Here is a 26,854-nt window from a genome sequence, read left to right on the forward strand (position 1 = left end):
AGCAACCTCCACCAAATGAAGAGTGGTTTATTGGCACGTTGAAACGCCGGCAACGAAGACCCGGGCGCAAGTCGTCTAGGAACCAGCGAGGCGAGAGCCCGGCACACAAGCGGCAGTTCTCCAGCACGTGCCTTTCACGGGCGGCGCTAGCGCTTCGTCGTCGTTGGTGGCGGTGCTGAATCATCATCTTCATTCCACCAGCCAGTTATATCAACCTCTCAAGCAGGACATCTTTCCTTCAAAGCACCGCACCGCTACAAACATGCGCGACGATTTTTCCGCATATCAAAATCCAGATCTAGTCAGTTTCTTGCTCTAACACCCTGCATGATGTCATTACAATAGCGATAGCATTTGTGGGGCTGACGGCCCCACTTTGGCGCGGTGCACGAGGCTCAACGCGCATAAGGATGAAAATTTACAGGACGATCTGTTTTCTGTCGTTGCCTATATGGTATTTGCTGAGGTAATCACTAATAGAGTCAGGACAACCTTAGACTTCACTCAACCAAATGATCAGACAGGCATTCATGAAGAATAGTTATCAATAAATCAATAATAGATCATGTTCACAGTATCAGTCAGTTGATAGAGAGTTGTGCAGAATATAAGGAACCATAAACATAGCCTTCATAGTTTACGAGAAAGTATTTTGATCAGTAAGAACCTCATCAGTCATGCAAGCATTGGGAAATTACGGTGTATAAGAACCTGATGTAAAAACACTGAAAGATATCTATAACGACTGCGCAGCTACCATAGTCTTCCATAAATGGAGCAATACAGTTCCAATTACGAAGGGGATAAGACAGGGAAACACCATCTCGCAAATGCTATTCACCGCCACGCGAGTTTACAAGAGGTAGTCAGAAGCCTGGATTCGCAACATTTGGGGGTAAGAGTTAATGAAGAGTACCTTACTAATCTGGGATTCGCTCAAGACACTGCCTTGCTAAGTCACTCTGGCGATGAACTGCGAAACATGGCCTGTGAGTTAGGCAGAGCAGAACGGTGGTTGTAAAAATAAATATGCAGAAAATAACAGTAATATTCAACTGTCCCGCCAAGAAACCGCAGTGTACAGTTGGCTGCGAGGTAATCGAAGTTGTCAGGGAATACGTCTACTTAAAGCCCTGCCTTAGCAGGTCCGGTAGAGGGTAGCGACAGGAGGGCAACGACAGGAAGAGGGTAGAGTTCGTCACAGAACACACGCTGTTTAATGACACCCTAGTCGAAATCAACAGAAAGAAACGGGCGTTGGTAGAGCATGTAATGCGAAGGCAAAATAACCGATGGTCCTTAAGAGTAACATAATGGATTCCAAGAGAGGGCTAACGTAGCAGTGGCCACGAGAAAACTAGGTAGGCGGATGAGATTTAGAAGTTTGCGGGGATAGGATGGCCGCAGCTGGCACATGACAGGGTGGATTGGAGAGATATGGGAGGGGCATTTACCCTGCAATGGGCCTAGCCAAGAGGATGATGATGATATTACAGGTCATCCTGCGCTATTAGGACGTGAGCGCGGGTAGATCCTAGTGCAACTGCACTCATGTCCGGCAAGTGCTTCGCGGGCAGCGTGGTGACTGCGCTCGCGATTTGGCGGCGCCTGCACAATGGTCGAGAGAGCTGCGCATGGTGGTGGAGCAGCGCGGAAGCGCTTTCAGGGCACCGTGTGAAAGAAACGATTGAAGGTAAAGGGAAAGAGGCTCCGCATTGGAGACCTCGGGAATAATTTCAACTACAAAGGGACTCCTTTCATGTACGGACATCCTACTGCACCCTGGCGCCGTTTGCGTTTCGTCCCCACTGAACCGCGGTCAAGTGGCCGAGATTTCTCCTCGGATTCATCGCAAAAACGGGCGAAAAACTGAGCAAAAACGGCGTATAAAGATAGGGCACGCGTTTTATAAGTAATTTATCTTGTGTTCTACCTCCGGTGGGATCATGAGGATCAAATAGGCATGAGGTTTTAGTAGCTTCTGGGATGAAGTGAGTGAGAAAGGACACAAAGATAAACTCCTTAAAATCAATATCGGGATTTTAAAAAAATTTTGACATATTACGCAAAATCGGTGTAAGTGGGGCATGAAAGTTATTTGTGGTCAAGGCGGCAGAAAACAGACACTTGAAAATATATTTTTCAATGCTAATGTCTTTGGCTGAGTGACCATCTACAACACCATTCAGCAAATTTTGAAGCCCTGATAGAGGAGAAATATCAAAGACGACAGGAGGGAAGATTAACGAGGCGATACTGTGTTGACTATTAGTGATTTTTGAGCAAAGGAAATGGAGCAGTAATTCTCTCACTTCCTCACGGGCATCTCATCCGTGCCGGGAGGGAAGGAAGGAAGGCGGGAATGAAAGAAGAGAGAAAGAGGTGCCGTAGCGAAGGTCTCCGGAATATTTTCGACCACCTGGGTATCTTAAACGTGCACTGTCATCGCACAGCACACGGGCGCCTTTTGCGTTTCGCCTCTATCGATGCACGACCGCCACCGCCGTGATTGAAGTCAGGTACTCCGGCTAAGATGCCGAGCGCCCTAACCACTGAGCCACCATGGCGGGTTTACCATGCTCACGGGATAAGCATAATCGGGGCAAAACAGGGGAGAAAAACAAAGTACAGCTCAGTTCAGGAAATTTGAAACGCTGCCTAATCACAAGTCGTGGTAACGGCGCTATTCATAACGCAACATTCTACCAAATTGTGTTTAACAAAGGAGATAGTAACCGTAAATGTAGGAAGTAAAACACGTAGATAAATATTTAGTGTAATTGTTAAAGAACAAAAGCTTCAGTGGTTCACTTGCGTAATTTCGCTTTCGCAGTCTTTCGGATGGCGAGCTACAGTAGATTGTGCGTTACGTCTTGACATACATTTGTATATTGATCTTTATGGCGCTATCTTACGACATGCGAAAACATTGTGTTCATAACAACGTCCTGTCGAAACAATGCACTTCGACAGAATTTCTGGGAATATGGCGGGAAGCGGCTTGCATCGGCCTCACACCTCCATACAAAAGCAAGAATTTCAGGTCCTAACTTCAGGTCCTACCATATCCAACCCGACATTGTTATTCAATCGTCGGGCGTTCAACACCGACAGGTATGCTAAATTTCTCGCAGCGATTACTTGAACTGACGCGTGTGAAGCGTAGCTACTATCGGGAGAAAGAGGTCTTTTGTGGGTACAAGGATAGATATTTTACTTTTACTTAACATTTGTTTACGCCGCAGGTATAACAACAGCCGCCAGCGTGGATCTTTGGTTGATATGTTGTGCCGTCAGACCTTGCACCTGAATTTGAGGCCGTTGAAGGAAGGAATTGAGATTGGTATCCTTATTTGATGTTCAAAAGCAGAAAACGGGATATTGGCTCTAAGGTACACCACAATGGAGCCCACTGTATTAATTTCAACCACATGCCGTTATATAATATGCAATTGCATTTCGAACACTCGTGCGCCTTGCCTTTAACCTCGTCGAAGCGCGGCCACGGCAACCTGGATTAAGAAAACGTCATTGGGATCAGGAGCGGTGGAAGGAGTGGTCAGTAGTTGAACGCACTTACGTACATGCCTTTGTGCAGTCTTATTATTCTTGGTTATAAGTTCCTGCAAAGTTCTAAAGTACATAGGGTTTCATGTTTTTAAATGAACAAAAATATATTGAGGTCATGAAAATTTTTTCAAGAAGTTTTTATTTTTAGCAGCAACCAGCACAGAGCAGCAGCATCCTTGCAGCATTCTCCTATCGCAGTTATCCATTGACCCAGCTTACTACATTGACCCTGGAAGAGAGATCAGCGTTTATACTTCTGCCAAAGAGTTAATGAAAGACTAGGAATTAAAATATGCTGACCGCTGTTCTTTGCAGCATCAAAGGTCGTATGATCGGTGAATAAATTCTGCAGCGGGTATTCTTTGACAATTACCTACTTCGAGTTAGGTAAAGGAAGCGCTGACAAAAACAATGATTTTGAGAAAGGTTTCTTCTGAATTCTTCATATAAGGTGCTTTATAGAGATAACGAAAAGATTTGCAGCACAGCATAATCGAAACTGCCTGCCACAAATGCCGCGTAAGGGCTTAGGCTGGCTGGTTAAATTTAACTCTTCTTGTCGGTCATCTATTTTACACAGGTTGTTTTGATTGTGCTGGTTAAGCCCATGTGCAGGACAATTTTCTCGCGCTTTTAAATGAATTTATCACGTGACAACAAATAATAAGCAAAGTAACGCGTATTGTTCCCGATGCGAGAAACTGTTGCATAAATCAGACCTCCATTGGGCTTTCTTGCCATTGTGCGTCAACGCTCTTTCCCTACAAGTATTTAAACATCTTTACTTCCTGTCTGTTATCGTTCTATTTCCGAAGGCATTCTTCATATAGTATTTTACTCCGAGCGTTTCGTGCTTCGAACGATCCGCTGCCGATATCCGCCTGCACTTCCGGTTTAGTGGTTTTGCCGTGGACACCTAGTTCTAATCTTCCAACAGCTCTCTAATTTTTTTCTAATCACGACTGAGATTCTGTCCTCAGGCACAAAACAGCATCCCCGACACGAAGACCCAGTACCATTGCTCCATTCCAAATACCTCTCAGTGCTTCATATTTTTTGTACCCCATAATGCCCTATGTTTCAGTATCCCGGCATCTCTTAGCCATTCTGGCCTAACAGACTGCTCCTACTCCTGGACACTTTCCGCTTGTTCAAAAGCAGTGGGCGATGTAAGTGCACATCCGTTTTGGCCGAGATGTGAAATTGTACAGAACCCTTCTCTGCAACCGTGCGCTATGTGTGTGTGCGGGTGTGTGCAATACACATGCTGCATGAGGAAGACATGCGCTCCACGTGCTACATGTTTTGCGACAGAAGTGCCACCCAGTCTCCTCTAACCCTGAGCACTCTAAGCATTTAATTGTATTACGACATCATCATCCTAGATTCGCACCATCACTTTCATTTTGCTTCCACATTCCTGCTTTCTCAGTGTCCAGTAGCAGGCGAGGGCCACCTTACCGCCTGTCGACCTCTGCACCTTTCCTTTCATTAAATTTTTCTCTCTGTCTCTCTCGCATAACCAGAGATATTTTTATTCACGCACTCTGCCTAAAGCGCTATTCCTAGTTACGCTTAGCGAGCAACTGTGTTCCAATTCGTTTTGGACAGATTCAGTGATGTCGGAATAAAAGAGTAGCGTACTTCCTCTAGTCGCGTGGCTCGCTGTTCCAGAGACACCACTGTGTTTTATTTTGTTTCTTGGGCACGTGCCCCACGGATGCAAACGGGTCAGGTGAATTGCCGCTAGATAAAACGGTGACCTTCTCGCCCGTCTGTGCACCAGGCGTTAACGAAAGGTGGCGTCGCCGAATCTCATGTGGAATTCACCACTTTTGCACTGCTAACAGTGTCTGCGGCCGGTATGGCTACTGTACGATAACCGCTTTAGGAGGGGTGAGATCGAGCACAGTAAGGAGGCGTAGCAGTAACATGCTTGCTTTGTCATTTTTGAGCGAATATAAAAATAATTCACCGAAGGGGCTTCTCCATACGGACTGATTGTCGGACATGTGTATCTCAAGTCGCATTCATGACGTTTGGTAATGTATAGTTCGATAACTGACAATGCAGAACGCAGTTGAGGTTGTCATGGAAGAAAGCTATCTGCGTATTAAGCTTTTTCTCAAATGATTATAAAACAGTATTGGGATCTAGGGAATATAACCCAAGTCCCATCATTGTCCTCGTCTTCCAGAGCTCTCGGAAATGTAGGACTCAATGTCAGCACATTATCAAGCAAAAAAAAGCAACCATAAAGATGGGATTTAACGTAGGTTTCAAATTGCCTTTACGCATCTATTAGCTCTTGTAGCAATGTAAGCACAACACTTCAGCACACATCAAAGCGACGAAAGGTTCAGTTTTCTTCTCTCCTTCGGAAACTTTGTATCTTTTTTGTGTTCAACATTCCCCAGAAGAAAACCGAAAGTCGCAAAAATTCTCCAGTCGTGTTTCAGTACCTCGATTTTCACATCCTGAACGTTAAAAAATAATACTGACACAATTTCCTCTTTCATTCTCAGAATACCTTCCTCGCTCACGAGTAGGTGGATGTTCCCCGAAAACTCCTCTACATGATCAGGAAATCGCTTTGGAATCTCAGGCTGCAGACAAAATACTATATACTATGTAGTCGTACTCTGGATGCGTTGACTCACCTTGCATATAGTGCTTATGGCACTGGTCGTAGGTCAAGAAATTGTTCTGCCCACTCCCGCACCCATAGTAAGGAAACCATTGGCATTGTCTTGCACAAACGTTGTAGTAGTAACGATACGATCCAGTTGCTCTATCGCAGGTGTATCCTTGATTTGCAGGCTCTCTACAGTATGCAGGTTGCCCAATGCCTTAAAAAAACATGTTGGTAATCATGGTAATAAATTTTGGGCACTGGTTTCTAAATCAGCGATAAGTCGGTATTATAAAAATGCCAGCTATGAAAGTAAGAGAATACAGATCCTCGAAAATAGACATTCTTGTAAAACGCACATTCGGCTCCGGAAACCCACCTCGCCAGCGCGCTGCTGCCCTGCCCAGCCCAGGCCTTGGAGTGTGTTGGCGTTGACCTGTACGGCCCTCCGGATCCTCTGGATGGCTGGACCGTCGTTGCTATCAATCATCTAACGCGCTACGCCGGAACGTTGCCTTTACCATCTTACAGAGGCGACGGCATTTCTACGTCATCCTCCATTATAACATTCCTCAACACTCCTCTTCATGGTGCTCCCAAAGAGTTGCTGCGTGAAAGAGGTCCCACCTTCCTTTCTAAAGTTGTAGAAGCTGTCGTTGGGGAATGCAACATCGTCCACAGCACGGACTTCGCGTACCATCCGCAGACACATAGAATAGACACATAGAATCCCTGCAACAGACGCGGCGCTGTAGCTTTTGTCCCCTATGCTTACAACTCTTTTACTGAAGCCACCACCGCTTCCTCTCCACACCTTCATTTCTACAGCCGTGAGCCTTCTTGCACAAAATAAACGCAATCGTGCGATACCGACATCATGCTTGCGAATTTTCGCCCGAGTGGAGTTGTAAGAGAGACCGGAAACTCGAATGGCCGGCGTTCAGTGGAGAAGACGATAACCGCTGAACGCTGCTACACTCGTGCGGGCTCTGGCTAACACCAACTGATCGCAGGACGTTGTGCTAATTGTTCGAAACGCACCGCTTTGCAGGACTTCCTTTACTACAAGTTTTCTGAATTGGTGTGACGAAAAAGCTGTAAGGGGTATTGGAATTGAGCACGAACGCTAATACCATATAGAAAAATTCGTGCTCTGAAAGCCGGAACATTACCGTGCGAAAATCAAGCATATTTGTCGCCGCACTTAGCTGAGGGCCACTTGTTCCTGCTCACCGGAAAAAGTTAGCACCAGACAAACTGATTTTTAGCGTACATAGCGGCGACCGTCACCACATTAGTGGCGCGAAATTCCCGGGTAGCCGCGTGCTCAACCCTAGTGCTATATTCGTAAACGGTAAATGCTGCATAATTCGTTAAGTTGCATTCCTAGTTTACACAATGATCGGAAGTCAGTGCCTTGACGTCTCATGGTAAAGTGCCTGATACAATAACCGCTACGCAAAAGACAACAGTAAGAGCTGGTAGAAATGCATACGCTTCATGTTGCAAATAACTGCGGGATAGTATTCTCAGCAACGATGGACCTTGAACCGCACTAAAGTTGAAGGGATTAAGGTCAAAGGTGAAAACATTTTACTAAACAATTTGCCGCACTGAAAGTCTGCGAACTCATTTAGGTCAGCATTCTTAAAATTCATTGACATTACAGATAGCACTCTTTTCGATGTCCGGCCACTGAGGCTTGAAGCTGACTTCATGATTTCATTCTTTAAAACTCTATAGCCTCTAAGGCGTCATGGCAAAAACTCTGCTGCCTATCAGTTTTCTTCTAGAAAGCACTGCATGGCTTTCAGCATGATGAATAAGGAATCGGAGCAACTTTTGCGTAGAAAGCAAGTGGAGCGCCATGGTTTCACATTGCGATCCTATATGCACACGAAATCAACCAGAGCGCGCTAAAACACTCACTGTAATGTTTTAGGCCATAGAACAGGATTACATCAGGGGAGGAGAGGGCACTCGCAGTGGCCCAGGAACGCACAGACAACAATATAACTGTTTTTCGAAGTTTGCTTAGCGGAGAGTGCATATCTTGGGTCCTGAACACTTCAACATGTTCAAAGAGCTCGCGCCTGATAATATTAAAAAGGTTAGCCTTACTTTGCTTCAAACGTCACACATCTGCGAACCGCTCGAAAAGAAGGACCGCAACTGCGCCAGAACGGCGGTCCTTTTAGTAAGGTGGTTTAATGTATATACATTAGCCCCTAATGCGTAACGGCAACTACTCTGGTGTTCATAACAGCCTTATAGCTTTCCTTCGGGGCCGTGCGGCTGTGCTTGGATGGCTGATGATGATATTACTCTCCTATTCTGAAATATACTCCACTCGGCGGATCCGCCTAAACATCGGACATTTCATTTCATTTCATTTCATTTCTCTCTTTATTTCCTTTCCTTTCGAAAAGGTAGGAGCCGGGACTAAAAGCTGTAAAAACAGCTTGACAGGGGCCCCGGCCCCCTACATGGCGGCACTGCAGCGTGTCGGAAACAACATCACCATAACAAAGGAAAAATAAATACAGATACATATTACAGAGGCAATATAGTTCAAGAGCAACAAATAAATACAAATTCAACATTGCAAGGCAAACAACAGTTTGTAACGCTTCAAACACAGAAAAAAAAAAGAAAACAAAGAAAAAATAGATGAAGTACAATGTGTTGGACATTCTGGACATAGTATGTAACGAATTGAAGCGACAGTAAATTTCTATAAGGGTCATGGGTACAATAATTACAGCGCAGAAAACGTCTCACATTACAAGATCTAAGACAACTATAATAATTTCTGCCGACAGAACAGACTAATGGTATGTTTAGGTTCGTATGCTGGATCGAAATTCGACGACTCTAAACTATTGAGTAATGTGGGAGTAATATATTTCAAAGATTGCGTCTGGTATGAGGTGCGAGGTGTAGGTAGAAGCCATTTTTCCTTGTGCCTCGTAAGGCGAGGTCTGGCGTTTTCTTGTAGTTGGGCTAAAGATATTAAAAAATTACTTTTTTCTTTCACAAAAGATTTATATATTAGCATTAACCTATAGTTATATAGGCAAAACACTGGGAGAACATTATATTTCTCAAAAAGGGGGGCCGAGTGGTGCAAAAAAGACACATTAGCGATATACCGAACTGCTTTTTTTTGAAGTAAGTGCAGTTTTTTTAAGTCAGTCATACCAGTCGTGCCCCAGACAATAATACAGTACTGAAGAAGAGATAATACTAGGGAATTATAGAGAATAATTTTAACCTTGGTAGGCAAAATTTCTCTCAGTCTCGCAATAACACCAACAGCACTGGATATTTTTGATTGAAGGTACTCAACGTGTTTGTTCCAAGTTAAATGCTTTGAGAAATGAACACCAAGTATTTTCACTGTATCGACTATTTGGATGCGATCTGTACCTAGACGTAGATTCAATGAAGTCAGCTGATGTTTTCCTTTTGGTGAATATAAAATTGCTTGTGTTTTAGACGGGTTTATCCTTAAACAGTTTGCGTTAACCCATTGGTGTAAATCGCCAAGCGCTTTATTCGACAGCAATTCAATGTCTGCTTCTGTCTTGCCCTTAACAAAAAGCGTCGTATCATCTGCGTACGAGACAAACTGAGCGCTGTCTGTGCATCGAACAATGTCATTGACATAGATGATGAATAACAGTGGCCCAAGTATGCTTCCTTGCGGGACTCCAGTTGATACAGCCAGCACGGAAGATTTACTGCCATTTATGTCAACGTACTGAGTTCTATTTCCAAGGTATGACTTAAGCAGTGTGTGAGCAATGCCGCGTACTCCGTATCTATGTAGCTTGGAAAGAAGGATGAAATGATTTACAAGATCAAACGCTTTCGTAAAGTCGATATAGATGCCTGCTATAATCTCTCTTTAGCTAAAAGCTTCTAAAATGATCTCTTTTTGTGCTACAAGGGCCGTCTCTGTTGATCGGTGCCGTCTGAAACCATGCTGAAAGTCAGAATACAAACTGTGTTGCGAAAAAAATGAAGAAATTCTTATGTGTAATATTTTTTCGACTCCCTTTGAGAAAATAGGTAATATGGAAATTGGACGGTAATTGCTTAGTGTACCTTTATCGCCATGTTTAAATATGGGTATTACACGAGCGACCTGCATTTCTTCAGGAAATATGCCTGTAGATAAAATTAGGTTATAAATATGAGTGATAACTGGACAGATTAGGTGAAGAACGTACTTTACCGGGATCACCTGCATGCCATTTGAGTCTTGAGCTTTACTGTTTTTTATAGCATTCATGGAAGAATAAACTTCTGAGCAGTTTGTGGGTGCAAGAAATAGTGACTGACTGCTGTACGTTTCCGGCAGATACCGGTCAAAATTGTCCATACTATTATTACTACAAACCTTAATCTGATTAGACTGTTGAATGAAAAGAGTATTGAAAGCGTCGGCTAGTTCCTTGCCAGAAATGCACACTCCATGGTGCTGGAAATTATCAGGAAAAGCCTCTGAGCCATCAGCTGAGAGCAGGGGTTTCAGTTTTCGCCAGACTACATCTGACCGCAGAGTAGTCTCGTTCCAGAAAATGTTAAGAAAATAAAAATTCTTCGCTGCCTTTAACTTTGAGCTTAGGCTATTTCTATATGCCTTAAAAACAGAAAAATCATCGCCACTTTTGTTCTTTATGAATCGAGCATATAATGCATTCTTGCGTTTAATCATGCTCAACAATTCATGCGTAAGCCACGGCTTGCGTGCTTTCGATGGTTTTTTTACACGACACAAAGGAAAGTGGGCATCATATATGAATCTGAACACAGCTATGAAATTAGAGTATGCAACATCGCTACTTGTTGCTTTGTAAACGGTGTTCCAGTTTTCTTGACTAATCGCAAAACGGAAAGATTCAAGATTGGTGGGAGTGATGATCTGAACAAGATTGTTTTCTTTACATTTTTTTCTTTTTATTTGACGAGCCTTGTCAGCTAGCATAAATATTCCTGAATGGTCGCTGATACCAGTGTATACTGTATCCGCGGTTATTGTCTCAGTATTAATGTTTGTGATGAACACATCCAGCAAAGAACTGCTATCTTGAGTGACACGCGTGGGTTCAGTTATAACATTTGTGAAACCATATGACTGTATTAAAAGCTGAAATTATTTCTGGCAGTGCGTAGGTGTAAGCATGTTAACATTCAGGTCTCCTCCCAGATAAAGGTCCAGACTGTTAACTAAAGTGTGTTCTAGAATTCTGCTAAAGAAAGCCAGAAACTTAGTAAAATCACCAGAAGGTGGTCGGTACATGACCACAAAAATGCTTTTTTGGTTGCTCAGGGTCAGCGCCTCATAATCAGAATTCACTGGCAGAAATCTTCCAAAATTTCAACAACAAGATCATTTCTTATCAAAAGGCTGATGCCACCGCCACGTTTGCTCTTACGATAGCGCGAAAAGCAGTGACATCCAGGCAAGCTAAACACGCGTGATTCTTCGGTGTACCAGGTTTCGGTCAGCATGATTGCTGTGAGCGATATACCAAAGCTCTCCACCAAAAGTGCTAGTTCGTCTTCTTTATTTGCGGCTGAACGGACATTGTATAAGCATATTTTAAGGCTGAACGGATTGTATAAGCAAACTTGACAGGCACCGCGTAATTTACAATTCACCTTTCTCTTTTAAGCAGCATCTTTGAGCCCCACCTGCGAGTCAAAGTGATAGCGTAAACACTGTGCAGCCACGCAGTTAACATTTCGCTACCTGTGTATCAAGCCGAGCCCTCTAAGTAGCCATCCGCATTAAATATGACCGACTGTATTCAGCATAGTCTCCACTCTCCTGCATGTGTTCAGCAGGAAATAGCGTTCAATAATACGCATATGATTGTTTATGAGTAACGGATGCGTTAGGTATTGGTTGTAAGGCAGCATAATAAAGAGAATTAGCTTACTGCCGCCGCAAGTCCTGACGCATTCCGCAGCGGTTGGAAAGTTATTGCCGGTGTAGCCGCAGGCTACATCAAAAAGGCAAGTTTTTGATTGAGGATCAAAGTAGAAGACTTCCACTTGAGAACCAGCCACAGATCCTGTTACAGCTCGGGGCGCTGTGCAAACGTCTCCTGAAATGGAAAATAAAACGATGTGTTTCCAGTGTCATCCACTTATAGAGAGAACTTATTCCTTGCAGGAAATCTTTACGCAGTGCGCTGTATATTGAACGGTATGCGAAAGCACCGATTTTAGGCATGTTTTTTTATTATTCGACATAGACCCCCAAGAAAGATTGCTTAAAGTAAGAGTTGCATATTGGCAAAATTCAAAACCAAACTTTTATGCTATGAGTTGTGTGCCTTTATTAGCCTCCAGTGTGGTTGTTTGTGCCAACATTGTCGTGCTTTGATTGCAAAGAGCATACGGAAGATTGTCGGGCAGTTCGGAACAAATGAAAGCAGTTGCTCTTTTGCAGTAGCACTTCTAGGTACATTTACCGAATTCCGGCATACGTACGTCCTTTAAACCAGCTTTGTGGAAGGCGACTCCTTCGGTGGAAGCCACTGGAGTCTTGGACTGAGGTCTCCACCCAGAATACGCTCGTCTCCTTTTTATAAATAAACTTTTACTCTTTATCTCTCTCACCTGCAAAGCTCCCACCTCTTCAAGCTGCCAGGTGTGTACACCTAGCACTGACAGTCCTTCAAGGTAAATATAGTCAGTGCAAAGGCCTTATGAGAAAGGCCTTTAGTTTAAAGGCCTTCATTTTAAATGCTTTCTGGGTAAAGGTCTTTGTTAAAGGGCTTGAGGTCAAAACTTTTATGGCTAAGAACTTTAGTGTAAAGCCCTTTGAGCCAAAGAGTGCTTTCGCTTTCACAGCACGTAAGTTCTTTAGATGGCCTCTGTAACTAGGTCTACTGCCCGGCCTTCCACGCTTAGCCACGCCAAACCGTCTACCTTCTTCCTCTGCAGACTGCTTTTACAACGGTTTTTGTGTTAGCTGAATTCATTGCTCGATAAGAAACAAGGCCGACCACTTGCCCTATCTCTTAGCACACCTTCAACATAGTTTTGATGTGCTGTTGTTCACAGAAACGTGGGCGGTGCATGAAATTGATTTTATAAACCTTCCTGATTATTCTCTTTTCTATTTGAACCGAAGCACGTGTGGTGGCGGTGTAGCCATTTACGTCAAAAGCGGTCTTAAAGCAGACCTGCTATCCGAGTTTTCTGTTATGAAGGATGATTTTGAGATACTTACAGTCAAAATTGCTGACAGTATTGTCTCACTGGTATATAGGCCCCCGTCAGGTTGCACTGATACCTTTATTGACTTTTTTGATGCCTTTCTTGACTTTTGCTCTCGGGAAAAATCTACGCTTATTGGTGGCGACTTTAATCTTAACATTGAAGATAATAGTCGTAACAGCAGTGCCTTTTTAGAAGCTGTCTGGTCCAATGGATTTTTGAATTTAATAACCACACCTACCAGATTTACAGCTACTTCTTCGAGTACACTTGATCTTTTGATTGTTGACATCGCTTCGTATGTCAATTGCGCTGGAACTATAGTTTCGGATATTAGTGATCACTGCGCTGTATTTGCTTCTGTTGTTGCCCAAACTCCTGCTGTCAATTGTGAACATAACGTCTTTACTTACCAGTGCATTAATGAAGAATCCCTTAACCGTTTTAGGCTGTCAATACTTTCTGAAGACTGGAGCTCGATTTTCAATTACTCTCAGCCGGACGATTGCTATAAGCACTTTCTTAATAAATTAAAAGTACACTACACACACTGCTTTCCATGGAAGACAAAAACTAAAAAATCTAAGATCCGAAAACCATGGGTAACCCCCCTTCACATGAAAATGATGAACCGCAAAAGTAAGCTTTTCAAGCATTTTATGCTCACTAAGGATCCTGCTGATTTAGTTTCATTCAAAAAATATCGTAATAATCTAACAAGTGAGCTAAGGAGCGCTAAGCAAGCTTACCAGCAGCGCTTAGTTAGTAATAACAAGCACAATCCCCGACAGCTATGGAAAGTTTTGAATGAAGCTTTTGTCCACAAAAAACATAACAAAACACTAGGTGAACTATTTGTCGAAAATGAGCTTTTATCCGGGGCCTCCCTTGCAGAGAAATTTAACTGTTTTTTTACTGCCTTTAAGCCAACCGGAGATGTAAAACCTGCCACTAGTACAATTAGCAATATGCCTAATGAATCACTAGTCTTTTATCAAACGGATTCGGAAGAAGTGTTCTCAGTATTAATGAATCTGAAATCAACACGCTGTGTGGATTATGATGGGCTGCAAATAAAAGCGCTGAAGTTTGTTGCAGACCTAATAGCCCCGTATCTAGCTTTCATTTTTAATCAGTCCCTTTCATGCTCTATTTTCCCTAATGAAATGAAAAATTCCAAAGTAACAGTTATCTTTAAAGGGGGTAATAAAGCCGTATTAACCAACTACCGCCCGATTTCCGTACTTCCGGTTTTTTCGAAGGTATATGAGAAGATTATTCTAAAAAGAATGGATAGCTTTTTTACTAAACACAGCTTGCTAACAGATTCACAGTTCGGGTTTCGAAAAGGACGCTCTACCGAATCTGCGCTCCTCTCACAAAAAGAATTTATCTTGCAAAATTTTGAACGTAAATGTCTAACTCTCGGTATCTTTGTTGATTTCAGTAAGGCTTTTGACTTTCTTAACCACACTATTTTGCTTGCTAAAGTAGAAATGTATGGTGTTCGAGGAATGTGTCTCCATCTTCTACGGTCATACCTCACTGATCGAAAACAGGCTGTTTTCTGTGATGGACATGGATCCACTCTTCAGGCTATAAACTGTGGAGTGCCTCAGGGCAGCCTTTTAGGTCCTTTTCTCTTTAACGTATACATAAATGATCTCGTAAACATTGACAGTAACGTTAAATTCATTCTGTACGCAGATGACACCAGTATTTTTTAACGGGCTCCTCATCAGATCAGTTATTAAATCGCGGTAATGCTGTTCTTAAAACTTTGCATGCGTGGTCCGTTCAAAATGGGTTGTCTATTAATACCAATAAATCTAAAGCTGTTTTCTTCAGGCCTAAAAACCTCAAAATTAACTTAAACGATGATCTTCAACTTGGGAATCATAAAATAGAAATCGTGGACACCTTCAAATCACTCGGTGTAATTTTTGACGCCTGTATGAGCTGGACCGCACACGCAACACATCTTCGCAAGAAATTAGCTCCTTCCGTTGGTTTTCTTGCTCGGTACTGCACTGAATTTCCTCCCTGCATAAAACGAATGATTTATCATGCCCTATTCCAATCACACATTAACTATTGCCACATAGTTTGGGCTACCACATCCAAAACAAATCTACAGAAAATTCTAATTCTCCAAAAGAAAGCTATCAGGATTATCGCAGGTGCCAGTTTTACTGCCCATACGGCTGAATTGTTTACTAAGTATGAAGTAATTCGTGTCAATGTTTTTCTTGAGTACCGCCTATTGTACTATCTCAAATTTTCTTCACCATCAATATGTAATTTTTTGCTTAATATCGCATTGTTAAAGCCCATAGAAAAGTATGTTCAAACCCGATCAACTGCAAAATGGACACTTCCACGAGCTAGAACTAACTATGGTAAACAAGCACTTAACTTCCTTATACCTAATGTTCTAAACAGCTACGAATCTAACCAGCTGAGCATGTATAAGCTCCGACCACATGATTTAAAAGTGTACTTTGTAAATAATATTCCATAACTTCTTTTCATATATTGTAGTTTGTGTATGTATCGGTGTCCTTTTCCCCTTTGTAATCAACCCAGCAGTGTATAACTTTCAAATGCATTTGTTCAGTTTTAATTGTTTTTTTTCTAGTTTCAAACTACATCTCTGTGTACCCATCAGTTCCATCGTAAATATTATAAATTCTTTCCACAGTGTGCTCGTTTGCGATCTGCCACCGTTGTATGCATGTGTTTATTTTATTATTTTGTAATGGCTCTTAGATGAGCCACAGGCATTTTCAAGCTATTTTCTTTAGCTTTTGGCCTGTGGCTCATCCTAAAGACTGTATGCACATTTGTAAAATAAAATAAAGTTTGGTTTGGTTTGGTTTGGTTTGGTTTGCGGTCATTTGTGCAGACTCATCCTGTAAGGCGCTCACGTTCAATGACGTGCTGAGTCAGAGTGCTCAACCTGTGCCTCACTCCTCGTGTTATGTGCGCGTCGTCAGTTTTGGAGCGCCCTTGTCGCTTCCGCTGCTAGAAAACAGCGAATGCGACGCGGCGCAGCAGTTGCGTCGCGATGTAGACACATGTATGCACCCAATGTGAAAGGAGAAAAGAACTCAGAAACGTGGAAGCTGACAAAGAGGGTTCAGCTTAAGTTAAGGACAACGCAGCGAGCTACGGAAAGGAACATGTTAGGTGTAACGTTAAGAGATCGGAAGCGGACGGAATGGGTGAGGGAACAAACACGGGTTAATGACATCCTGGTCGAAATCAAGAGGAAGAAATGGGCTTGGGCATGGTATGTAATGCGAAGGCAGGCTAACCACTGGTCCTTAAGGATAACGGAGGGGATTACAATAGAAGGCAAGCGTAGCAGGGAGTGGCAGAAAGTTAGGTGGGCGGATGAGATTAGAAAATTTGCGGGAATACGGTGGTCGCAACTGGCGAAGGACAGAGTTAATTGGAGAGACTTGGGAGAGGCCTTGGCCCTGCAGTGGGCGTGGTCAGGCTGATGATGATGATGATGACGATGAACCGATTACGGCATTTAAAAATTACACAACCAGCCTGTTCACAAAACTCTAGATTATATGAGAAGAAGCAGTGGTACCTTTAAAGGGCACAGTTTTCAACAACCATTGCCTCCTTCAGTGTCGTGAGATAACATGGCTGGCGAAAAGATAAAACACTGCCGATGATTTCTCCCAAATAGTACAAAATGCGCTGGCTGTACTACTGCCACTGGTGTCAGTGATCGTGCAGGGAAAGAATGGAACTTAAGGCAAAGCAATGTACAATGACAAATACAGTGGTTGAGCCTACTGCACTGACATTTCGGCAGGTGCTCGATTACTTCATAAAAGTTCGGCTCTTTGGTTGGCAGTCATTACTTTGGTCAGAATGATTGCTTAAATTTTTGACCCCATAGAGGTTATAGTTGCTCCTTTTAAGAGCATTTTTTCTATTCTCATTACCGCGAGGACTTGGTTGCCGCAAGGAAGCGTAAATCAAGAGATAAAATTTGATTAAATTTTATGGGTATTTTTTTCCGTGTGCCGGTGTGTTGTTTTGGCAGATAAAATTATAAGAACTTCTTTTTGAATATGCAACCTCGAATACGAGCAGTCCGCTTCTCATAAACACTTTCCCTGTTTTTCACGGATGTCAGTTTAATTACTGACCTAAAATATTTAATTTATATCAGCCTCTCTACACCCCGAGAGACAAAACGGCTGCCAGAAGGTGTAGTTATTAGTTGTAAGTTGAAAGTTTGCGTCTAATTTACAATCACCGGATAGGCAGGCATAAGTCACGTATGCTATGTTTTAGATATGAGCCACTGTAACAGGTAGTTCTGGATGGATTAATCCGAAGATAGGTTGGATGAAATACGTATGATGTTTTAAAGACCCACAGGTCGTCACGACCAGGCTCATGCAAAACCTGTGGGCTTTTGCAAAAAAAGTAGGTTCGTTAATATACACCCCGGGCCGTGCTTTGGTCCCTATACAGAAATAGAGTAGTCACCTATAACAGTGTTCTTGCTTACCACTCATGATTTTCTCATACTTCGGGTCTTTCCTACATGCTAACGTATTAGAGAAATGTTGCTCAAAACATTACCCCGCTGACCTTCACACTGTGTAACAAACATGGTATAAATAACACATGGAAAACTTAAAAGCGGAATAAAGGAAAGCTTTTAGCTTCAAGGTCGCAACTAGCGATGTTTTGAAGCTCCATCAAACTAATGCTGAAGTGTGTTAATCAGAGGGAATGTTAATGATATCAAGCCTCATAAAATGCGCATAAAAGAATGAACTACTCAGTTCAAATCTGTATTTACTTACTGCTTCGGCAAGTTGCATCGCATAGTGTTTTGTCTTTAAACGGCGCAGCGGAATTGCACGTGGATACGCATGTTCTTGTGATTTGTTTAAACTGCCAGCCAGGAGTAGCGCAACGAGGTGTCGTTATGGTGAAGCTCTTTACAGCACATTTGGGATCTGCAAAAAAAGAAAACTGACTTAAACACAACAAACATGACAGCCGACTGGTTTCTCGACTGCCCTTTATCCAAGTAACATTTTCAAAGGAAATATGCGAAAGTGACCCTCTATCTGTGTTCCCCAGGAGTGTCACGCTCCTTTGCTTTTAAAAGCTATACCCATGTGTCTTCGCAGCATTGTATCATGATTAAATACACAGTTGTTCCGTCCTTCTTTTTGTTCTGAATAAGCAACTATGAGCTGTCCACTTATAGGCTTATTAACGCATACCGGAGTTATGACAGCAGAGGAGGCGTTTCACATTGATCCCACAAAGCATAAAACGAGAACAACGTACTTGCCCTCATGGCAAAGTACAGGTCACTAGACAACGCCCAAGCCGGTTGTTTTTCACAAAGACGGCATATCTTTAAAGCAGAACTCTTAAAGAGGCCTGGGAATAAAAATCGGGGGAAATGTATGTGTCTAGGCGAAAAATCATTTCGTTGTAATATGGGCTTAAAGTCTTTAGGAATAAACTGCACTCTTTGTGTACCGATTTAGCGCATTCAGGTCGCATAGTTAGCTGAAAGAAACCGCCCAAAAGGTACGATTAGTTATGGAGGCACTACCTGTACGAAAATGTAGATTTGACGAACTAGAATACTTAAAAATAATAAGTTCAGGTACTACTATAACTGGCTGTTTTCGAAATCAAACTACGCGCCGTGCGTCATTGTAGTGTACTGCGTGCACATCGCCGAAGCTAATCCACATCGCTACTTTCAATGAAAAAGGTAATCAATAATTATTCTCCTATCGAAAGCATGAGCTCTTCTTAGCTCGTTACTCTTTCGCGTCATCCGCAGCACAACCAACCTCTTGTACGCGATGTAGTGTCAACTTTGAGAGCGGCAAACAGGCGCTGAGTGTAATGTTGAATTCCAATGGCAGATCGGGATCAAGTTTTTCTGCTCGGTTTGCATCAGTCGTATTCCAATGGTAAAATGGGAGCGCGAGTTGTATGTTCCAATGGCAGATCGGGATCAGGCGTAAATCCCGGATCGCTCCGTGGAGCAGCAATACTTGATCTGTCGAAATCGGCAGATTTGACCGGAACCTCGCGTGACGTTTTTTTTTTCCGCCGCGTCTGCTTCCGGTCGCTACTGGCAGCAGCATGCAGACGCTTCGTTCCTGTCGTCGCTACGTGGTGAGCCGGGCGAGCCGGGCACTTTCCAGTCAACAGTGGACGGCAATGATCTTGCTTCGAGCCGTGCGGCACTAATTTTGCTTCATGGAAGTGACAGTTCCGACTCGGGCACTGAAAGCTCAGAGTCCAGCAGTGAAGATTCGTCTGAAACGGACCTGCCGCCGGCGTCAGAAAAATGCGCTAATATTCTTTGTTCGCGTTCGTAACAAGCCCTTGATTAGAGGAATGTAACAAATGAATCATTTTTGAGGATCGTTGGCCAATACCGAGTTGCTGGTAGAAGTGATAACTGCGATACAAGCAAATTTCTTCCTGACGCCCAGTGCGGCTGGCCTGCTGTCTGCTAGCTCCGCTGCTGGAGGCGTCGCAGAAATCGATCATGTCTTTATTTTATTATGAGACGAGGAACACAGTAAAACGGTGACGCGAGTAGCACCTTTACTACAGCGCTGGCCAGTTCCGAAGCGCCCTCAGCTGCGGCATCGATGAAAAACATTTAGGCTTAGCGACGACTACGGCAGCCAGGGAGAAACGTTGTCCGGGGGGCAGCGCAGTTCGTCGCTCGGCGTGTCCGCGGGCGGCGTCGTTGCCGAAAGCTCGACTGTCTCGCTGATTGGTTCAGCGGCTTGCGTCTCGCAGTCGCAAGGCTGGAAAATCGAGCAGCGAGCGACTTGCCTGCGCGTCGTCCGCCACTTCTTTCGTGAACGGTAGGGACAGGCTCACGGCTCTCCGAAGACCGCGGACGCATACTCGCGTGTTCACGGAGGGTGGACCATCCTGTACCATACGCTTTGGTTTTGGCTTTACATTCCGGCCTTCGTACTACCTCCTTTTTGTTTCGCCGAGACGGCGTCTGTCAACGCAGAGATCGCGCCTCGCGCAACTCCTGTCGGACTCGAACACGAAGCTAGCAGGGCGTCCGCTCCGGCGGCGCGCCTAGATTCGCGGCTCGCCGCTGCGGCGCTGGCGTCGCGCTCCGGAGAGAGCACTCGCATTCCAATCGCAAAATGGGAGGTGGCGAAGCTACGCGCTCCGACGCGCTCCGTACGCGATCCTACGGAGCGGTCTCGATCTGCCATTGGAATTCAGCATAAGTGTGCGTGCATGTGCGTGCTTACGTGTGCGTTTGTGTGTGCGCACGAACGGTCCGAACAGCACGAAGCCTAGATGCCGCACAGCTTTTAGAACCGACGAGGCAGTTGGCGTCCATCCTCACCCATTCACTCGATGATGTGTCAGAAATTTCCTTATTTGGCTTTTTATTTCCGCCTGTTTTGGCGCACGTGAGGGAGAAACTGGGTGGAGATAGGCGTGGCGCCCAACCCGTGTGTACTGTATGTACCATGAGCCAAGTGAACAATAGCGCAGGCTGCAGATTGCAACTTTGCACTGTTTTTCCCCTATCCCCACTCATCATCATCAGCAGGATTGCGCCTACTGCAAGGAAAGTACCTCTTCCATTTCTCTCCAGTTCTCTCCTCATAAAGCTGCGGCCACTATACACGCCTGCTCAGGCTATCTGCCAAACATGCACTTGCCCGCTGTTCAGAACCTTACACATACCATGACCATCACCATCATCATCAGCCTGACTATGCCCCCTACAGCGCAAAAGCCTGTCCAATAAACCCAGTCCTTTGCCAGCTGCGGCCACCGTATCCTATAACTTGAAACACTCTCTCTCCTCGGAGCAGGATTTGTCCACCCTGGTGTACTACATGGCCACAACCTTCGGTGACAAAGCAGTTTGGTACACATCATTGCCTAGTAAAATTTAGTCCAGGCTCGCTCACTGGTATTCGTAATGCACTTTTTCCGAATTTCGAAATTGGTTACAACGGTGAGATTTGCTTCCGGGAAGACTAGACTGACCACCCACACCCACACTCTCGAAAAGGCATTTGGTGTTTGACAGCTTTCCCTCTTTCCAAGAAATTAGTTTTAAAATCACGGCAAGATGTTTTAACCAAGGAACCGCGTTCGATGGATAATGCACTGTATGGGAAACTGGCAGCGTTTGTGTGCATTCTCCAGTGTGTGTGTGCGTACGCGCGCGCGCGCGTGTGTGTGTGTGTGCATGTGCGTGTGTGTGTGTGTGTGTGCGTGCGTGCGTGCGTGTGTGTGTGTGTGTGTGTGTGTCCCTGCGTGTGCGTGCGTGCGCGCGCGCGTTCCGGGGATTCGCGCAGTGCCCGGAGTGCGGCCATTTAATTTGCTACTAGATTGACTCATCACGCGATGCGCATGTGTATGTTCCCTTTTGTACCGGCTATTTTCTTTTTTCTGCTTTTTTGGCATCACACCCTAAGCGCATTTCATCAGCCTCTTTCAACTTCTATAAATAGAGGTCTGGAACAATCTCCTACCACTGTAATGAAGACTGACTGTTTTTCTAAACGTCAGTGAAGCCTCTTAATATTTTTAAGCACATGTGCGCCCACTTTATTAGCATTTTTCGGTGGTGTTGATAAGTACAAATTTGAGAATGAGGGTTCCGACGCTTCTGCAGCCAGCCAGAGCACATAACACATAAAAAAACATTCCTGGGTACAAGCATAACAAATCCCTTTCTTAACTCTGAGCACTCTCTCGATCCCATATTGAAATCCGTTGATTACGCCGGCAGTGTTGGCAACATCTCAACTTACATACGCCTTTTGTTCAAAGGCAGGCCAGTGCTCTTGAGGGCCGCACACACTCTCTCCTTGCCATCCCACATTGCCCCAGAGGTATCTCAGTGATCAATCACAACTGTGGCTATCTTTACCATACTTACGACAGCACTGTCTAGGCAGTTGCCTACCATCCCTAACCTTCACCACAACTTTTACGCCGATGCCATTATTCTAAGGCGCAAAACGCAAAGTCCAGAGGATGCCGAAACAAACTTCCAGAAGCACATAGACATCAAGTGGACTATTTAGTCGAAGTCAAATTTTTTTGCAGGAAAGTCTGAACTTCTCATCATTCAAACACATACCAAAAAGAGACCAAAAGCCTGGTAAACAACTTTTAGAAAAGCAGGTACCAAAAATGACATCCTGCACTATTTTCAGATTAAACAACCACAGGAACAACTAAAACTCAGACATTACGCACAGCCACAAAGAGTGGCGAGACACCGCGAAAACAATTAGGGAATCCTTAGAAAAAAACAGGGGCGTAGACAAGAACACGACACGCAGTTCCTCACCGCACTTGAGTACGAAAGAATGGGGCAAAACGAGACCTTTTGTTACTTACTGCCCACTAACTTTTAAGTCCGTATCGTGATAACTTGATACTTATGTGGTATAACTCGTCAACGCCCGCTATATTTGACCTCAAGATTTGCAAGATTAGCGCCTTCTAAGCTTTAGAAGAAAAATTTGCGAAATTATCTCCTGTCAGCGAGATATCGGCCGAAAGGCGCAAAATTCCCCACGCCAGATTTTCGAAGCTGTGTGGCTCAATTAAACTAGCAGCTTAATTAATTAAAGAATAGGTATTCTAGTCGCAGGCAAGATGCGAGAGAAAAAACGAGGCTGCGATGTTCTGATGGGGCTTAAGGACCTTGATGTTCTGGGAAGTGATGTTGTGGTGGGAGTACATGACGAAATAAGTAACGCGATCGTGACGCGGACAATAAGGCACGCACACACAGCGCCACACACACCGTAACGCTGCGTGTGCGTCTTCTCTGTCCATGTCTTGGTCACGTTCCTTATTTCTCCATGTAATGCACCAACAAGCCGAAGTGTGTACCCTTTTTGATGTAGTTGTTTAATTTCTTGCTGTAAAGCTCTAAACGTGATATCCGGTTCAGTAGAATTGTTTCAACGACTAAAAGTCAAACACGAAAACATGAAAAAAGAATCGGAACGTACACTTAAGCTGGGCCGTAAGGGTACGATGCGATAGTGCAGTGGGCCAGTTCGCGTATATGCAGAAGTTCATTCTCTACTTTGCATTCATAGATCCGTGGGAGTCTTCATACTTCTCCTGGCGCAGTGGTGCAGCGGTTAAGCGAAGCGGTCATGATCTGCGTTGGCAGGTGCTCCCAGCGGTGGGCCTTGTGCGGCCCAGGTTGCTCGTCCCGACTGATCGGTCCATAACTGCCACCTTCCATGGGGGTCAGTTTGCTCATTCTCCGTGGGAAAGGTTGTGGCCGCTAGGTTACGTTACCTAGAGGCCCACATGCCTGCAAGCTGCTAGAGTGATGCTCATGATTTCTCTCTCACAACGCCGATGCCGGATTTTGTGTGTAACGGTGCTCCTAAGGCTATTGCCTTAAAATGTCTGACTAGACGCAAGCAGCGCCTTTGCCACAAAGTGATTTTGTGTTCCCAAAGGCGTGCACCAAAGAGCAGAAATTAAAATCAGATAATAAGTGCAACAGAAATTACGTAAAAAGTTTTGCGAACCTCACCATCGCACTCAGTCCGGCGGGCACGGACAGGTATTCGTAGAACACATTCTAACAACGGAGCGAGCTCTGTTCGGACAGGCCAACATTCGCATTAAAAATCACGCGTTCAGGCGTTAGAATCTGTTGAAAGTGCATGTACGTTCAACTTTGCTGAGCTAAACATAAATAAGCACTACAACCGAATAAACTTTTGGAGAAGGCAGGAAATTCAGAAACATTGCGTAGCCAGGCTGCACAGAGAAACTGCCGGTAGAACCGCATAGACTGTAGTGGGTCATGGAAGAGCACACAGTCCTGGATTTCTTCTTGGTAGAATGGCAGTCGTTCAATAAGGCTCAAAATGATTGTCCAGGTCTGCGTGTAGCCAAGTGTGTGTGACATCCATTGCAAGGATGGTGATTCTTCAAGGGTGGTTCACTTTATCCCGAGCATTGTCACATTTCGCCCTAGTTTGAATTTTTAAATATATTTACAGCTCACTCTTTTATTTCATTTAAATAATTTTTACTAGGACGACCGGGAGCCGTAAAGCAGTTTTATTTTTTTTACATCTGGGAATGAAAATAACGGCGGCAATTTGCAAATCTGTGTCCCATCTCGCCCTACTCTGGCTGTAGCCCACGTGTCTGTAGCAAACACGCGTACGCCTGTACTTAACGACAATATAGGCAAATCCTGTACTTAAAGACAACATAGGCAAATATTTAAAAACATAATTCTGCACTTAATACCCTTCACAGAGCTGCACTGGGTCCACCTATTCAAACCTCATGCTGATGGCTGCAACAGAAGAACCTCCTTCACACATTCTCCGAACTACCGAGGCAGATAGGCAGACAGGTTTGGCACGCTTGTCTCGTACCGAACAGGAAGCGACATCCTCAAAGTAACACAGACAATTAACTGGCCAGCTCACATCGAATAGCCAGGACCGTCAGCTGCCAAGAAATATCATATTTCCAAATATGTACATATCACACCACGTCTACTTCAAGGTCCACGGAAGCAGAAGCGCGTCCTCAATATATGCTCAAGAAACGCAGTCGCGACCACGCACTCGGCTGCGCATTTTTCTTACCTTCAGAACATCACCAAGCTGGAAATCAAACCGATTATATATGCTAAACAATAAGAATCTCTAGTAATTATTTCACAGAACACGTTTATCATTACCTTTACCTATACTAACAAATTTAGGAATATGCAGCGGAGTCAGTTGCAATCTACTTCTATGATGGTGTAGTGAAATCTCATAAAAAAAACTACATCATTTACATCATTACAATAACCTTGCACTGACAAGTTACCATGCTGGCATTTAGGCAAATGAGATGCTACGTTAACTGGTCCTACGAAATTAGCATCAAGATCTCGATCCCCTGACCAAATTAAACGTGAGTCGAAAACGCAGTGCTATATGCAGAGCAAACGACCGAGCTCTTCAGGAATGTCATAGAAACGTCACATTCTTCCACAAGCGGCATCTCTACCCCAAGAAGCAATTAGCGCTTTTCCTCCGCAAAGTTCGCATTAACAATTATCGCTCCACTAATCCCCTGCAACTTTCTATCAGATGATACACATCACGGAGCAATCTCCCTGGAGGACAAGCAGATAAAGGCCTCATCCTATTATCACGCAGCACTGAAATTACCTACAATTAATTTCCTCACCCTCCCCTTTCCTCTTAGTAAGCTTTACTTTAATCACAGCTTTGCGACAACCAAGAGTGATTAGCATAGCAAGCGCTCTTTTTCACTGCGATTTAGAATCAGCCTCTAATCAAGATGTTTCCACGTCCGCATCCTTCACATCGTAGCACAAAACGTAAAAGGAGGAGGAAGGGTTCATTAAGTTTTAAGAGCTCCCGAGAGAAAATTGATGTACCGCTTTTGTGCAACTCTTTCACCTGCCACCATTTCTTTCGAAAACCTCAACTGCAACCGCTGCAGCCTTCAGTTTCTAATAGTCTAATCCCATCCCGGATTCACGCGGATATCCTGCAGTTGCTAATCCGAATGACAGTTCAGCTACTAAAGTAAGAAATAACTAACGAAATACTACGAGTTTAAGTTAAAATAGAAGATTGATGCATACCAATCGCTTCTGATGATTGCCCAGCGGAAGCGCCGTAGAGAAAAAGCGTGAGCAGTGTGCAGAGTACCATGGCGCTTGACTTGCGTTGCCAATGCATCTGGGTACTGTTTCCCCTTTTATATATAAGCAAATCATACTCATGCAAGGTGAAGAGACCTCTGCCGCGACAAAAAAAAAGTCAGCTTAATAGAAAAGCCACAATAATTTCAAAACTGTAATAGAAGAAAGAATGCAGCACGAGGAAGAACAACACCGATTACATTTATCCTGTTCGGTTCTTTGTTCTGTTCTGAGAAACAAACATATGAAATGAATGCACAAAGACCACATCTCATCGACGACAATGAGAACTCTTCAAAAAAATTTTATTTCTCTGGCTAAGGTGATATCAGAGCTTTTCGTTGAATTTATGGGGCTGACTAAAATTACATCAAATTGGAAATCAAGCCACGTTTTTTGTTTTCAGCCCCTTGCTTCTTCGTCTCTCATATAGTAAGTAAGCTAAGCACATCTATGATGTTAGGATGTTAAGACGCAAGGCTTGCGTGCTCCACTGAACTACAACCCGTATGTGTGCGTATGTGTGTGTTAATATTCGATGGCACTTTTAAAAGCTGGCGCCCTCAAGCAACCTGAAGGTGGCAGTGAAATTAAAATCAATCACACCAGCTCGCTCGGGACTACTTGGATTCCACAATTCCCACCAGTGGAAACACGCG

At 44.0% G+C, this 26,854-nt stretch overlaps 1 protein-coding gene across 1 annotated transcript; it reads right to left on the reverse strand.

Moving 5' to 3' along the window:
- Positions 1–866: 866 nt before the first annotated feature.
- LOC149327419 (tissue factor pathway inhibitor 2-like) lies at positions 867–26,205 on the reverse strand. The gene is made up of 5 exons (XM_089564870.1): positions 26,136–26,205; positions 18,286–18,441; positions 12,154–12,321; positions 6,231–6,419; positions 867–874 (listed from the first exon to the last, which is right to left on the reverse strand). Exons 1-5 carry the CDS (start codon positions 26,203–26,205, stop codon positions 867–869), a joined length of 591 nt encoding a protein of 196 aa, XP_089420996.1.
- Between the last annotated feature and the right edge of the window lie 649 nt (positions 26,206–26,854).

Source organism: Amblyomma mixtum, chromosome 10 (assembly GCF_055824585.1).
Source record: "Amblyomma mixtum isolate Tamu chromosome 10, ASM5582458v1, whole genome shotgun sequence".
Taxonomy (NCBI): domain Eukaryota; kingdom Metazoa; phylum Arthropoda; class Arachnida; order Ixodida; family Ixodidae; genus Amblyomma; species Amblyomma mixtum.